The sequence below is a fragment of the Magnolia sinica genome, chromosome 4 (genome assembly GCF_029962835.1).
Source record: "Magnolia sinica isolate HGM2019 chromosome 4, MsV1, whole genome shotgun sequence".
Taxonomy (NCBI): domain Eukaryota; kingdom Viridiplantae; phylum Streptophyta; class Magnoliopsida; order Magnoliales; family Magnoliaceae; genus Magnolia; species Magnolia sinica.
The window spans coordinates 91,807,435-91,824,482 of record NC_080576.1 but is presented as its reverse complement, the minus strand read 5'-3'; the positions used below and the strand labels follow the sequence as shown (position 1 = coordinate 91,824,482).

Sequence of the window (17,048 nt, the reverse complement as noted above, 5' to 3'; positions counted from 1 at the left end):
AGAGAAGAAATACGCCTCTCCTTCGGCAATGATCATATTTCCGACTGTTGCTCCCCATTTACACCCTCTTCTCACCTAATCCAATGAATTTGAAATCACTCCCCATTTACAATCTCTTCCATGCATTTAAAATCCATTTACACCCATTTACACTCCTCTAAACACACCAATGCCCAACTATCCCCATTTACTATCATTTACTACCATTTACATGCAGCCAAATGACCCCTTAGTGAAACCATGTCTTTGCAAAATCTTACATCAAAATTCTCTCAAACTAGATATGTGACAAATACTAGATTTCTTCTCATCCTAGAAGCAAAAAGAGTGCCTTTAAGTGATGGTGAATGTCTTATCTTTGACTTGATGCAATATATACAAACTCTTATCATGTTCACGTCCTCCGATGTATTGTTTCCCATTATATAGTTTGTGGCTTCCAAGTGGTAGCAACGAGAAATAGGAACGGTCATTTGTCCCACAGGTAGTTTGAAGCTTGCTCAAACAAAATAATAAACGTGGAAGTGATGAGGACATCACTTCACGTACGCCTTTGCGTAGTATCAGAGGAGGAGGCGGGCCGCACCGATTTCCCTGTGGCTAGTCGAGTACCCTTGATTATGTTGAAGACCCCATGTGCCTGTGTGAGCATCTGCAAGACCCCACACTGGGAAGATGCACATGGGCTGCTTTAGGGAGTGATTTGGACCATCGGATTCGAGGGATGTGATGATCAAGCCGTTGGATCACATGGATCCCATGATCGGGCCATTGATTGTAGATCATCTTCATCATTTTTTTGAACTTTACTATCTTTTAGGATTTAGTTTATGATTACTTTATGTTTGGACACTTTATGAGTGATTTTAGTTGATTTTTCATTAGATTATGGTCATTTTCGTCAAAATTCATAAGACTGTTGAAATTGTATTTTTGAAAGTTCTTGAAGCTTGAGGGGGGGGGGGGTGACCTCTTCAATTGGTTTTTTGAGGGAAAAAAGAAAAAGAAAAGCTCATTGCTTCTTCTTCCCTCTTCATGTGATTTGGAAGGAAGATTGGTGCGAAGCTAATCTTCATCGACGAAGGTGCGAGGCTTCCATCTATCCCCACATTCTCATCCTTTCATCAACCATCGAGGTATTCTTCAAGTTCTTCAGTCTTCTCCATCCCAAGGCATCACCATTCTTTCAATCCGCATTCCTTCCATGCCTATCGACAAATGCAAACCTTAAGGACCCAAACCCTCACAACCTAGCTCACACATGTGACCATAGAGCCACACATGTGAACCCATCGGGTTCGCCGTACGGCCACACTCGTCTCTTTGGCTTTCCCACCACCCTAGCATCAAAACCCTACTCTCTCTTTTCCCAAACCCTAACCCTAAACCTATAAATCCCAATTTTTTTCTATTTCCCCAAATTACCTAACCCTAATTCTACACATTCTTCAATTAAGACCAGATCCTTACAATCCCTCCATCCAAAACCCGAATTTCACCTTAAGTAGTATTAGACATTTCCCTTTGAAATAAGCTTTATCCTATGCTATTTGGATATCCCTACATCCATTAGATCCTACTTTCCCTGATTTAATGGTCTCGTAGGATGATGTTTGATAACCTAGGCTAGAATTATACATGATCTTCTCTTTGAATTTTGGTAGTTGTGATGTTAATAGCAAGTTTCGTTTTTTAATTAATTAAGTTAATTTTGCTTATTGATCTCACACAAATTTTGAGTTCATGCATCAATCCTACATCAAGAAGAAAAATAATAGTACTACTAGGAATACCATTTTTAACTCCATGCATTGTACGAAGTATCTCCGATGTTACCAAGGTATTCCGTATCGGTAACGGTGGCCGTAACGGTCACCACCATTACCGATACGGGGGTGTAGAGACTGTTACGACCACCGTAACAGTTGAAAATTTTCTTTTGCCCGAAAAATTCTGAAAAAAATATTTAGAAAATCAATAATAGTGTAAATATTCCAAATATGTATTCATTTTTTGTTTTGAACATGTTTATAGTAGTGTAACGGTCCACTCTTTGGTGAGAGTGTTGTATCAGGCTGTCTATTAAATTTCTAAACATGATTATATTTATCTAATGTTTACACATCACAATCAAGCATTAAAACTAAAAAATAAGAAAATTTGCATAAATACTATTTTTTCAATTTTTTGAAAAAAAAAAGGCCATCGGAGCTTCTATTCGCTCAAATCACTTTAATCTATGATTTTAATATTAAAAACTATAGTATGAGTGGTCGAAATCTATTGCAAAATGATCTAGGAGAGTTTTTCGAATAAGAAAAGTATAAAAAAAGGGGGGGTGGGGTGGGGGGGAGAAAAATGGATTTAAATAAAAACAAAGCGGTAGTTTTTCGATCGCTACGGCGGTAACAGTCGTTATGCCCTATAACGGCCGATACGGTCCCAAAAATCAACTGTCTCGTTTCACCCCCGTATCGCATAACGGTCATAGCCGTTACCTATACATATCGGCCTTTACGAGCATATCGTAACAGATACGGAACACCTTGGATGTTACTAATAATATCCTAGATATTATCGATAATATCTCCAATATTATCCATATCTCCAACTCGGCGATATCAGTAATACTGATAGTATTAGAAATTCCAGCTATTAGTGACATATCACCAAGTATTGCCAATGTATCGATATCACCAATATTTTCGATTGTGTAAATTCCAGGTGTCGCTTGTATGACCAATGTATCGGCAATATTTCGATAATATTGCCAATGTATTGATATCGCCAAAAATAAGTTTATTAAAAAGATTACATTTCAAATTTTTCTTATAGGTGCATGGTTATATGATGAAATGCATGTTTGTATGTGTGTATATGTATGTATGAATGGATGGATGGATCATGGATGGATAGATATATGTATGCACGAATGGTGGATGGTTGGATGGTTGGTTGGATGTATATGTGCGTGCGTGTGTGTGCACACATGCATGGAAGAATGGATGGATCATGCATGGAAGAATGGATGGATCATGCATGTGTGTTTGTATGAATGTATATGCATGCATGCATGGATGGATCCACCATTTTCCCCATGTCTCCCTAAGTCAACAATACATGCTTTTAGGCCTCATTAAAGAGAAACTTATTATTTGATTGTAAATATGCAAATATGCACCTTTTCACTATTATTTGATTCTTAAATATGCAAATATGTGTATTTTAGCATTCTCCTGAAGTATCATTGAAAATCTCTAATATTTTCCTTAGTCAGCATTACATGCTTTTAGACCCCATTAAAGAGAAAGTTTTATGTGTGCAAATACGTGTATTTTAGCATCTCCTGGAGTATCATTGAGAGATTCCACCATTTTCTCCATGTTTCTCTAATGTTTTTTTAGTCAATGTTACATGCTTTTAAACCCCCATTAAAGAAAAACTTATCATGTATGCCTCTTTTTTGCAATTATTTGATTCCTAAATTATGCAAATGTGTATTTTAGCATCTCTTGAAGTTTCATTGAGAAATTCCATCATTTTCTGGTGTTTCATCAATGTTTCCCTCAGTCAGCTATACATTTTCTGAGTATCAGCAATATCGAATCGATACATGTTTCCATATCCCCAACCAACGATACATGTAATGATATCGATACTACAAACACTAGTCATTGCTCTATATTTTGCTTCAGCACTTAATCAGGCCATATCACTTTGCTTCTTACTCTTCCACGTGACTAGATTTCCTCCTACAAACGTACCACTTATATGTCAAAGAACCTATCTGGATAAGTCATTGGGTTACTACAGTTGAAAGAAAACATGGCTGATAGCACATCATGATTGGTCGCACTATTCATATGAGAACATATGAAACATTCATTAAAAGGCGCCTTCTTCTCTTTAGTCCTAATTGTCTTCACCTTACTGCCGGACAACATACAATATTCTATTCCACACCAACATCATAGTTTTCAGTATAAAATGGAACAATTAAAGTAAATGGATATAACTATGCTATTTTTTTAGGATGATAGAACTATACAAACCTTAATTGCATCGTGGAATTTTGTAGATAGATCTGACCTCATGTTTTGCCCTTCAGTAGATACTCTCTTGCATTCATCCTACAACAATGTAATATAGATGGGATTATAGAAAACTCAACAGTAATAAACAGATTTCATAGATGGCATAGTTTCCATGAGAAGTGTTGTTTTGCAAGTCTGCAAAGACGTCATCTCATCATGCAGGTGCAAAATCATATTTCACATGTAGCATCGAATAGGGAAGCATAAAAATTAATTTGAACCGTAGTAATTGATATGCATTGGCTTATCTATTTGCATGGAAGAGACTGAAAGAAGAGATGCAATTTGTTTAAGGCATCAAACTTATTCCACTGGATTTCTTTGATGTTTAATTAGATAACCACACTAGAAATCATTAGATCACAGAAAACAGTTTGTTTTTAATGGAAACCAAACTTTTATTGCAAAGAGAAAAAGCTACAGAAAAGAACAAAGAAAAAAGGAAACCCAAGAAGGGAAAATGACGAGCGATCAACCCCTGACAGGGAACCCACTTCATCTAGAAAGATTCTGCTATTCCTTTCCTTCCAAAACCCCCACATAATGGCGTAGGGGAAAAAATTACAAGTGATTGCCCAACGAGGGGAAAAGGGACCCTTCCCCCAACGATCTATTAATGGACTCACTAAGGACACCCCAGAAGAGGTTAAAGAAAAGATTCCAAGTTGCTCCAGCCACTACTTGGTGAAGAACTAGATGATCAACAATGTCATGCACAACTTATAAGCTGTGGCGATGAATGTTGAGATAGATATTAGTAGATCTATCCATAGGAAAATTCATGATACAATATTTTTAGTGCAAGGGTGTTAAATTTCCAGAGGATACTTTCTAGTGGGATCAGCCACTGCTGCTATGTTCCAATACTTTATAGGGAGACAAATTTTGGGATAATAAGATTTATACAATTTCACCAAGGGCAAACTTGTTTGAAATATCTATTCTGGAGAAGCCTTGAAGAGTAGATTGAGGATATCGGCATCTTCTAGGCATGTCAAAGGAGATTTTGGGGTGTAAGTTCGAACCCAGATTACCAATCAAAAAAGATTGTAGGGTGTAGGTGGGTGTCTATGTATGGGACTAGTCGCTGAAACGAGTCTCACTAGGTCATCTCCAACACCGGCAACACCACCTACCCAAAATGTGTGTTATGTTGCCGAAAGAGTCTGTGAATCACTTGGAAGATAATTCATCCTTGAAGATAAAAGAAGCTTCAGAGGAGATGATTAAGTGGCATCATTGCAATCTGGGCCATGCCCAACCATGAGTTCAGAGGGAGAGGGATCTTCCTCCTGGACCTTCTTTAAGATTGGTATTCCTTTATTTCAGGAGCTGGTTAAACAACGGCTTTCACGCGTCAGTGCTCATTCCGTTGCTTGTTTCACTGCTTGTTTGAAAAGCCTATGGTCTCTGGACGAACAGCTCAATGGCACCTCATTTTGTTTTGTCAGAATACGACAAACCATATGTGACCCAAAAGGCCATTAAAGGGAAGGTTATTGCAGATCATCGCGCCTTGCATCCGCTGCCCGCATATGCACCTGATCAGGTTTGGGATATCCCTCATCATCTTTCAACCTTTTCGCCACACTTGTTGGATTGTTTCTGATATAATTTCTGCTATCATTCAGAAGAAATAAAAAGTCTGTGAATCATCTTTTCATGCACTGTCCAATAGTTTGTTTTGTTTGGGTAACAGTTAAGAGCATTGGATATGTTTTCTTCCCATCCAAGTTAGGTTAAACTACTGTTGAACAAAAGAAGGAATTAGCTTTACAAGAACTAGTACTGACATTAGTAGGTTATCCCCACTTACCTAGAGCTCACTACTAATGCTAATGCAATTGAAGCAAGCTAGTGCTGATACGGGGTAAAGCGCCTCATGGAGATTTCTACTACTCTCCAGATTAAAAAAGATTTGCCCAATATTATCTGGAGACTGGAATCTAGCCAGTCGCGAGTGGTTCCTCAGATATTTTACGAGATGTATAAAACTCTGATTTCTTACTTCATTGATGGGGGCATCTAATTCATATTGACATGAGAATTTGAATGTAGATAAGTTAGCAAAGCAAGGAGTGGAAATTGAGGGGCTTGTGATATGGACCACACATGAAAGCTTATGTCCACAAAGCTGGAGTAGTAATGAATTCAGTTGCGTGAAGCATGAAAGGGAGCGACGAGGCAGGTGCAGGAGCAGGGAATCATTTGTATCAAAACTTTGTTCAAGAATAAACAGCTATGAAGCAAGATATTGAGCACAAGTCCGAAGCATGATTAAAAGCTGGAGCAACACCTTGTTGTGCAACTAGGAGTAAGGAAGAGATGGTTCTCAAAATGTCAAGAAGTGCATGCACCTAGGAAGCAGGAGGATGAGAAAGATTTTAAAGGAGAGCAGGAGTGGGAGTGGAATCCTGGGCAGAAGTTCCTGAATTCAGTGTTGGAATTGTAATGCTTTATTTTTTGTTCTAGTAAATAATTTCTATCTTTTTCTCTTTCAATATAATTTTCAGCCTCATAAAGAGGTATTTCAATCAAAGTTTGTTTGTTCATGTCCATAAACAGTCCCAAGGAAAATCCATTAAGTACAATATAATTTTGCTAAAAAAACAAGTACTCTGCAAATAATGTTTGACTGAAGCATCTACAGAAACAAGAAATGTACCATGAGCATTTTGTTTTGACGTTGTAACTCCCTGCATAGAGACTCGAGCTTATCTCGAACAGCAATAGCTGCAAGAGAAGAGTAACTTGGCATTACCATAAACATTAGTATCAATCTTTAGTAGCTTCACTAGTAAAATGGGAAAGTAAAACAAGACATGTAAACAAGAAAACATCATAATACATATTGGAAGTTGTTGCATCAAAAGCCCAAATGACACTAAGACCAATTAATAGCAATTGTCGATTAACTCTTTTTGGTGAAGTGTTGACTTCCTTGAGGTTCTCCATAATAACACAATGAAAAGCAGGCTCAAAATGATGGGAAAATCTAGTGAATCCTCCTTCACATCAAAACCTTTAGGAATGGTCACTCCCCTTTGCTACCCATCTGATAACATTGAGGGAATCCCCACCATTTCAGGGGGGGAAAAACATTGAGGGAATCCCCTTCCAAGATATCCTAAATATCCTATAACATCTGCTCAATTAAGAGATTAAGGAATTGATGATACAGAGGCAAGGCAATGATGACGATGACGATGATGATGATTCAATTGAAAGAACAAGGCAAGTGATATGAATATGATCAAAAGGCAATTAATTCCGGTCAAAAGTTAATGAGGATACCTATTCCTAGAATAATGATAACAGAAATTTTTTATCAATATCAAAAGGTTTTATTAAAAGAAAAAAGAAAAACAACAACAATAACAATAACAGGCAAAACGATGCAAGGATCAATCAAGGCAATGGATAAGCAGACCATGTACAAAGAGATGATTTATGGACCCATTCCTGAGAAAATCAACAATAAAAATGACCTCTCTAGGGATTTGTTGAAGGAGATCAAAAGAATGGGAGAGCAACCTTACACCATTGACAATAAACCCTAAATTCCAGAGTGAGTACTTTTTCTCATGCCCAGTAAATTGCACCACTGGACTCACCTACCCCAACACTAAGCCGCCAACCCAACTAGAAACAATCTCCACCCTTGTTTTGATGGTCAACAATTTCACCCTATTCAAGGTAGCAGATCCTATCTGCCTGGAGAATAGTAAACTCTATATGACCATGCTCATCCAAAGCACTCCAACCCCAGAAGCCCTGGCATTCCCCACCAATATTGATCTTCCATCTACTGGAGCCCTCCAAACATTGGGACTAGACTTCAGGCACATTGATGATATTGGACCATTTTCCCAGTGAATGGTTGAGATACCTCTTGCAAGCTACTTTTCGCCGGTGTTTAAATAGCAAATAGTGTGCAGTGTAGCATTCACCGCTCTGAAGTATGAGGCGTAATTTATGTAGCACGTAGCGTAAGCGACATTCTACCTCTAGAATTTTAACTAAAATAATAGGAAAAATATAACAGCAAATAATTGTTACAGAAATTATTAAAGATCATTTCTACAGATAATATTAACATTAACTGTGAACAAATATAACACTAACTGAAAACAAATATAGCAGCAAATATTAAGTATGAACAATTTGTATGAACAAATAAATTTTACAGCAAATATCATAAATAATTGAAAAAGGTAAACAAGACGTAATTGTTTTACAGTTTTAGCATAGAAGTTACAACAAGTATCACTAAACACTGTAATAACTGGGAAAAAAATCATCATCATCATCTTAAGCCTTATCCCAATTAACTGGGGTCAGCTATATGGATCCCATTCTAGCATTCCACTCTGTGAAGGGCAAGACCTTCATAACGCACTAGCATGAGTTTGGAATGTCATATTATTCAGATTCATGATGGAAGTTGTGGCACAAGTTTGATGTCGGCTGCCAATATGACACAACCCTCCGTTATCTGATCCTGGGACCGGCAATGAGAGCCCAATACTCCCACAGGCACAATGGAATAGACTATTACATAGGTTGATTACAATCAAGCATAATCTAATAGTCTAGTACTTGGTTGATTACAATCAATGAGTTAATAACCAAAAAAATAAAATAAAATCATAATGGTAATGGTAATTTTTTTAAAAAACAATGGTAAAAAGCATTTTGAGAAGAAAAAAAAAATTTTGCTAAAAAATCCTAAAATAATTAAAATTTATTATAATTTTCACCTAAACTCGATAAGTTAAGGGAAGGAAATACCTCTTTCTTTAAAAGAGATTAAATCAACCAATGAAAGAAATTTGTGAGCACCACTGTGAAATTCCCAAAAATGGGTTGTACATACATGCAAAGAGGGGAAGTTGAGATCTCCTTCCTTTAGGCTCCATTGACCCTGAAACTTTAGACAAATGATCTTTCCCTAGGGGCAACGCAGTGGCTAAAATTTTATGTTGAAAGGACGTGTGGATTGGGAGAATCTAGCAACTCAAGTTTTGGGCTGCTGGTGGGGAAGGCATTGAACTCATAGGGCTTCAATTTCTCTCCTTTGGAAGTCTTGAGTTCTATAAAGACACGAATGTTGTGTTACTTCTACACCATTTAAAATGGTTGCAACTCCTCAGCAGTACACATAACATATGTGTATGGAAGGATAGCATGTCTTGATCAATGTTAGAAACCATCACGGATTGCTTATGATTATAAAGAACGATAGGATTTCTTGATCAATGTTAGAGACCATCATGGATTGCTTATGATTCTAAAGAATAACCTTTTTTAGGTAACCGTAGCCATCTATTTGTTCAGTTTGTTTGGACTAACTTAATTGACACAACTAGGAGCACTATAACTTATAGTGCTGTAAGAGCGCAGGAGCATTTCTCATACATATATATGGGAGTTTTGCTAACATCCCCACCTTCATGGGGATGTTAGCAATGTCCCCAAAGCTTTTAAAAGACATATGGGATTACCTACCGTGGATTTGAACCATTCATTCAGTCATACACCTCAAAGCAAGCCATGGTGCAAAAAGCATGCCAATCAGATTATCCTAAGCATCTGATCAATAGCATGGAAAATAGAAAGTCAAGATTGGGCAGACAAACAAAATGGGTCCAATCATCTTTTTTTTACGACAACAAGGTGTCCCCACCCCTTTTTTAAGGCAAGACTAATCCCTGCAGATGCAGGCAAACACCAGCAAACCACGTGCATCGGGTAAATCACGGGGAGGTTAATCGAACTCTCGGCTATGGGGAGCAAACTCACGACGCTAGCCACTCGCCCAAGCCCCGGGCGGGTGTCCAATTATATTAAAACATCTATTTCATAGATATGACTTAGTATTGCTTATGATTTCAAAGTAGCACTTTGCTTTGATGATTTTAACCACATGATCTATGGCTCGTAAGTAACAAACAGTTGTAACAAATTAGCCAATCAGCATGATTCTTACACCGTGGCCTACTCCCATTGGTGCTATTGAATGCACATCCAGTGTCCAGCATGTCATCAAAAGTTTCAAGAGCATTGCTAACGTCCCGATGAAGGTGGAGATGTTAGCAAAATTACATACATTATATATAGAGAGAGAGAGAGACACACTGACACACGCGTACACACACACACACTGACACACGCGTACACAAACACACACACACAGAGGAATCTGGTTGCCATCCAACCATCAATGTACAATCCCCTTTGCATGAATGGTGGTGGTGGTGGGTGGAGTTGTTAGGATTTAGGGTAAGAGAAAAGTGATTAAAAACCGCTGTGAGGGGATTAAAAAACAAAAAGCAAAAATTTGTGTCTTTTCTGTTAAAATTAACCAAGCCAAAAATTTACCAACTCTTACATTTTAAACAAACATGGTTAATTAAGAGACAACCAGTTTCTTTTTTTTTTAACTTTACGGGTTATCCATGTATCCAAGCAGCTTCTTAGTAAAATAGCATAAGGGCCAATGCCATGGTGCATCTTTATTAGGTTGCTCACATAATTGAAATAACCTTAACAGCTTTTCGAGGACCCAGCATTTGAATTGATGTCAAGCCATCTCCAAGGTGAACATTACAACCATAATCCATTAGCATAGCTGTCGATTTGCTTGCGTATGCCGTCGTCCTCCTCCTCCTCCTCCTCAAGGTCATCATCATCACCATCTAAGCCTTATCCCAACTAATTGGGGTTTGCTACACGAATTGTGTTCCACCATTCCACGATAAAGGACCATATCCTTAGTTAAAATCATAGATTATCAAAAATTCTCTTACTACCAAGTAGCATATCCTCCACCCTCATCCTTTTGGACCTTCCCCTTGCCCTGTTATAGACTTCAACTTGAACCAACTCCTGCCAGTTTTTGGTCTCCAATATACTCGGCCAAACCATCTAAAAGCCTCCTTTCACTCATCTTTTATTCATTGGGCTACTCCAAAGTTTCCTTCAATGTGTTCATTTACCATCTTGCCTCTCATCCATCCCAACTCATCCTTATTTCAGCCACACAGATTTCCTGTATAACAATGTCATGCGGAATTCTTCTGTGAGGTGTAAGAACAAAATGAATTGTAATATCGTAATGGACAGATGCTACCTTTGGGTTTATGCATAAGTTTTACAGAATTTGAATTGCTATGACTAAAGATTTCAATGGCAATTATGTTTTAACTATAAAATTTATACAGTCCAATGGCCCCGAAAAAATGTAGAGCATAAACTTCAATGACTGCATTAAGGTAACTTTAAGTTTGCAGTTTTCTTTTGTCTTTTCTTTTTTTGAAAGATAGCGCACTTTATTAAAGAAAACAAAGGCTACAACAGAACAGCATAAGAAGAAGAAGAAAAACAAAGGAAAACACAAAAACAGAGGGAGGCAACCCAGCTACATCCCAAGGAAAGGAAGATTACAATCCTTGAGGTTAAGGCTGGTAGGCACTCAAGAGGCCCACTCAATAACAAGGGATCTAGCCTTTTGAGAGATTCCTTCCAATGAATTCCTTTCGATATTGAAGCATCTTGCATTTCTTTCCTCCCAAACAGCCCACCAAATCGCTAGTAAAGTCATTCTCCAAAGAGGCTTCCTTGCCTTTCCAAAGCCGCACCATGCCACGCTAGCAACAGCTCGCTCACCGACATCAGGAAAGACCAAGACACCTGAAAACGTCCCAGAATGTCCGCCCAGTATGCAGTTTTCATTTTATAATTCAGATATGAAATTGCAAATGAGTTATAATGGATAAATATGGTCTTTCAGGGATCATAGTCTGCAGGCAGAAGCTTTAATATATTCATTCGGCGTACTTATATAACATGAAATTACTTCACACAGAAAGATATTTATACAGTATGGAACTGAAAAAAGATGTGGTGGAATTTTGGGTGTGCACCTGCCTCAGGCAATCTAGGGGGGCCCTTGTCACTCAAGTGAACATAGTGCCTTTGACTACTAATTGTAACAGGGACATAAAACTTGTTCTGGACAACAATTGTCCTTGCAAATGACTGAGTTTATCCTCATGCAGAACTACCACAAGAAGCCACAACAAATTAATAAGTATGATAGTTATCAAGACAAGAGTATAGCATGTACGCGAAATAGAACCATGAAAAACATGGAAGCTCTATACAAATTCAACCACGTGTTTCTTTCTTGTCACATTTAATCATCTTCAGAAAGTTGACCATGAAAATCTTGTTATTTTAGCAGAGTTGTTAATACTTGCCCGCATCTCTTTCTGCAATCACTTTTTGATACTTCAAAGTAAACTCCAGTAATTCCTTTTCAGATTTGACACTGCGTTTTACAGGTTTCCGTTTCACTTCCGAGGAGCTCTCCTGAAAGACCATCAACTAGAGTTGTCAAATTCATTCCAGCCAGCCACAAGCAATAACAGGGAATGGTAATCAAATACCAAGTATAAAAACCAGACAAACAAGCGAGAGGGTAGAAACATGAAAAATTGACTTGAAACATGGTATAATGAACTAAACTAGGTCAGGGTTCACGTTTTCTGAAGAATTTATTTTCATGAGAAGGCTGGGAATAAAATGTTGAATTGACCAAATCAGGAGCTGGCACATTCATCCCAAAAGTCGACTTATTGAATCAAAGAGGTTTGTTAACCTCCCATGCATATACAACCCAACCCTTCTACACGACAGTACCCATGCAAAGCTATCAAAAGTGTAAATGATGCAAACATCCTATCAGTGGGCCAAGCCAAGTAGATGCCCTGGACCAAAAGCAGGTAGACCACTCATCAAGTGGGCTATAGAATATGAAACAAATGGACGATCAGAACAGGTTTAGTTCAGTCACTAAATTGTTCCATACTATGCCCAGCTGATGAATGGTCCAGCCTCATTTTTGGGCCAGGGCATTCACACGGGGGGGCCCATTGATGGGCGTCTTACATCTTACATACTTCTGTCAGCTTGGCACGGGTATGTGTATGTTAGGCTGGGGCGTAATGTGCATGTGGATATTAAAAAACTCGTAGGTCCAAGCCATCTACATGGTGGGCCCACTTGAATGTTCATCCCACCATAGAACCTAAGCTAGTGCATACAGGGGTTGGGCTGTGAGTGCTTGGGATCAGCAACCTGATGCATCTCTGCCAAACATCCATCGGATAGGTCCCAGATGAGCCCCAAAAGCTGGCTGATTGTAGATCTGGCCATCATATTGAATATCTAGCTCGAAGCAGCCCCACCCAAGGTTCTTAATAAGAAGCATCCAACCTTCCAGATTACACATTTGAACTGCATCAAATGGTCCAGATTGGCCAGATTCAGGACCTGGCATATCCATTGTTGGATCACAGTTTGGGACCAAATCAATGCTCCAATTGTATGGTAGGCCTACAGATCCATTTGGATGGTTCCTCCAATAAGCCGATTGACTTATGGGGTCCACAGGGTCAATCCTATGCCTTTCCTACAACATGTGCTCTACTTTGGACAAGCAGACTTTCAATTTTACACGTGAGCAGGTAAGCTACAGCATCCAGTTTCTATTTTTAGCAAATTAAAGGAACCAGAATCTACTTTTGGTGTTCACAGCACCTGCAGTTTAATTAATGGTAAGAAAATCCTTCCAGATTCTATTTCTAGAAGCTGCTGAAGCAATCTTCAAAAAGTTTATACAACAACAGGCTTCCTACAGCAGACAGTTGATAGTTTTGGAAGGTTTTATACAGAACATATGGCCTATAGACCCATATGGTTGTAGAAACAGTGTTATGGAATACTCTTCACAGATATAGCATGAAAATAGGTTTCTAATATCTACTTCTATTCTAGATAGTTTATTTTCTACAGAATATTTATGTACGTGTAATAGGATTAATTTACAAGTAGATCTAGACCGTAAGGCTGTGTTTGATTTATTTAGAAGGGCCAGCAATTCCTGCTTGAATGCCCCACGCTTATTGGATGAGCAGGTAGAGACGGTGTAGTGTATAAGCGATCCAGGGTTCAATCCTTGGTAGTGTTACCTTTCAAAAAAAATTCCTGCTTGAACTATTTTTTATCATTAATGACATAATTTATTTCCCTTTTTAATCATTTGAGGTTTTAGTAGCATTAGTTTCCTCCTCTTATAGCATGTGTTGCTACTTCTTCAGCACAAGTTGCTTCCTCTTTTTACTAACCCAGGGTCACTTATTTCCATTCTCTCTCAAGCACCTGTATTAACTGTTGGAAAGTAGATCCAACTCTCAGGTGTAAACATTCAGAAGCACTTCTGTTACAGTTTTGCTGCATCAAAACCTCTTGATTCCAACATGTGTCTTCAAAAATAAGTAAGAACAGAAATTTTGATATTAAATCTTGTTAAAACCAAAGTTGAATAATATGATAAATAAAAATGTATATGAAATACTATAAGGTTAAAGATAAGAGATCTACAAAGTTGAAGTCAATATCATAATTAGCTATTCAGCATCAGCATACATGCTGGCCGAGTACAAGAATCTTTTTATTTTTCTGACAAGTGCATGGTACAAGAATCTTAAGCTGTAAAAGATAATATGTGACATTAAATTAATTACAGATGTGACAAAAAGATAATTCATATGCTTCCCTGAAAGTTGTCTATGACTATCTCGTTAAAAGACTGTGATAAGATGAAACATCATTCCAGATTAAAATTCTCTTTCATGGGCATTGAAAACCAATGTGAATGGAGTTAGAACATGAGTTAGTAAAACATTACTGACTAGCTTTCTGTTTTTTTGACAGACAGCGGTTCCTGGTCCAGGTCTTTCTTCTGAAGTGATGCCTTGTTGCTCCAAGCACCCTTCAGTGGCTGCAATGGTCACGGGACAAAGGATAAGACCATAAAGTCAAAAACTCAGTGAGAGGTTCTGTTCTAACAGTTAACCACTATAGCTATCTAACAGCATCACAACAATTTTTGTTTTTCAAGCAATGCATTTTGTACAGGCAAGCCGGTGAGGAGAAGCCCGAGTGGAGTTCCTTCAGTTAAGTAAAGCAAGGGATGTATATAATAGGCTGATACCCACATTGATATACTACCACACTAAGAGACATATATAAAGACGTTTCTTGTGTTGTTGGTCATTGTTGTGCATGTGTGAACAACATTATGCTAGACATTGTCAAGAAAAAGATCTCTTGTTCTTATTCTATTTCCCCATTTTCTCATGCACACAATCTTCTATAAAAAATTACAGAAGACCAAGGTATTCAAAATCGGTTACATTTACAGCCGTTACGTAATGGTAACGGTCATAACCGTTATGCGTTATAGGGTCGAAACGGTCATAATGGCTGTTACAGAAAAAACAAGCCATAAAGGCCTTGTAATGGTCCCGCGACGGCCCTATAACGGCCCCATAATGGTCATGTAATGGTTTTTTCAAAAAAAAAAACAAGAGCTTTAACGGCCGTACGGCCTGTATCATAACGGTAACAGTGGTGGCCATTACGGCCACCGTTACCATTTTGGAACACCTTGCAGAAGACACCAACAACATTATCATCATCATCATAGCTTAGTCCCAACCATCTAGGGTTGGCTTTACGAATCCTACTTCTCTGATCAATCCTCGGTAAGTGAACAAATTTTCTTATCCTTTCTAACCACCTCAATCCAAATCCCTTAGGCCTTCCTCTTGTCCTCTTTTCAGGCCCTTCAACTCTAATCATAGTTCTGATATTCTTAGTTGCACATTATCAAACCATCTTGATCTTCTCTCCATTATTTCATATCTTATTACAACTACTCCTAGGCTACTTCCAAGCCCAATTCTTGATTATATTGTTCCTAGTCTTTGGACTCATCCATCTCAACATTCTCATCTCTGCAACACCCATCCTATGTTCCTGTAGCCTTCTAACTACCAAACAATCTAATGCGGTGGCATTTTCATACTGGGCTCAAGTGGGGTGGCCTGTGGGATGCGAGGGCACACTCGAGGTAGGCGGCCCGCAGAACCCATGGATTTGGGACCCATGTGAGGCGGGTGGCTCATGTGAGGTGGAACCCATGGCTTTAGGGACCACAAAGGGGCGGAAGCCACAGATTTGGGGCCATGTGGAAGGTTCGGCCGAGGAACTAACCCATTAATTTGGGGCCTGGGCTATGAGACAAAAGGATTAATTTGCCATGCTCTATCAGTTTGAGCTTTAAGAGCAAATGATTAATTGTCCTGCATCAAATTAGTATTAGAGCGGGAGGTCTCATGTTCAATACTCTTCACCGAGGGTGATTAATGCAGGGGCATTTTCATACCGGGTTTGAGTGGGGTGGCCTGTGGGATGTAGGGGCACACTTGAGGTGGGCGGCCTGCAGAACCCATGGATTTGGGGCCCACGAGGGAGCGAAACCCATGGATTTAAGGCCCACAAGGAGGGTTCAACCAAGGACCAAACCCATGGATTTGGGGCCTGGGTTATGAGATAAAGGGATTAATTCATCATGCTCTATCAATTCAAGCTTTTAAAGCAAGTAGTTAATTGTCCTGCATCACAATCTATCACGTAAAGCAAAGCCGATCAATAGTTTTCTTATGAAATGTTCCCTCAAGTTTCATAGGCATGCAGAGCTCACATGACACTAAACCCACATCCACCAACCCTATAATTCTATTACAAAATCGTCGTTGAGATCTCTATCCTTCTAAATCCAATTAAGGTCATTCATAGCTAAAAAGGTAATACTTAGAAGCTAATTAAAAAAAAAAAAAAAAATCGTTCACCTACACCTAGGATTGTTCTTGATTTTACGCAGATTTACTCAAGCCAAGTTTTCGTGACTCAGTTGATCGACTAGGTCAATGCAAAATTCAGTCAAGCTGTCAAAAACTCAATCGAGTTTTGTATAGGACTGATCCCTCATGTAACTCAGCCCCTTGTTTGGCTAATCCATAGTGTGAATCAGCCTCTCCCCAC

General features: G+C 38.6%; 1 protein-coding gene across 3 annotated transcripts in view; it reads right to left on the bottom strand.

The window, feature by feature from the left end:
- The window catches only part of LOC131243378 (uncharacterized), a 71,179-nt gene that overhangs the window by 39,654 nt on the left and 14,477 nt on the right, over nucleotides 1-17,048 (bottom strand). The window contains exons 3-7 of one of the 3 annotated variants that reach the window (XM_058242702.1): nucleotides 14,848-14,940; nucleotides 14,319-14,422; nucleotides 12,356-12,467; nucleotides 6,760-6,827; nucleotides 4,053-4,130 (exon numbers count right to left, since the gene is read on the bottom strand). In XM_058242702.1, coding sequence (XP_058098685.1) covers nucleotides 4,053-4,130; nucleotides 6,760-6,827; nucleotides 12,356-12,467; nucleotides 14,319-14,422; nucleotides 14,848-14,940 — 455 coding nt within the window. The remainder of the gene's footprint in view (nucleotides 1-4,052; nucleotides 4,131-6,759; nucleotides 6,828-12,355; nucleotides 12,468-14,318; nucleotides 14,423-14,847; nucleotides 14,941-17,048) is intronic. The other 2 variants (XM_058242703.1, XM_058242704.1) reach the window with 2 other exon arrangements.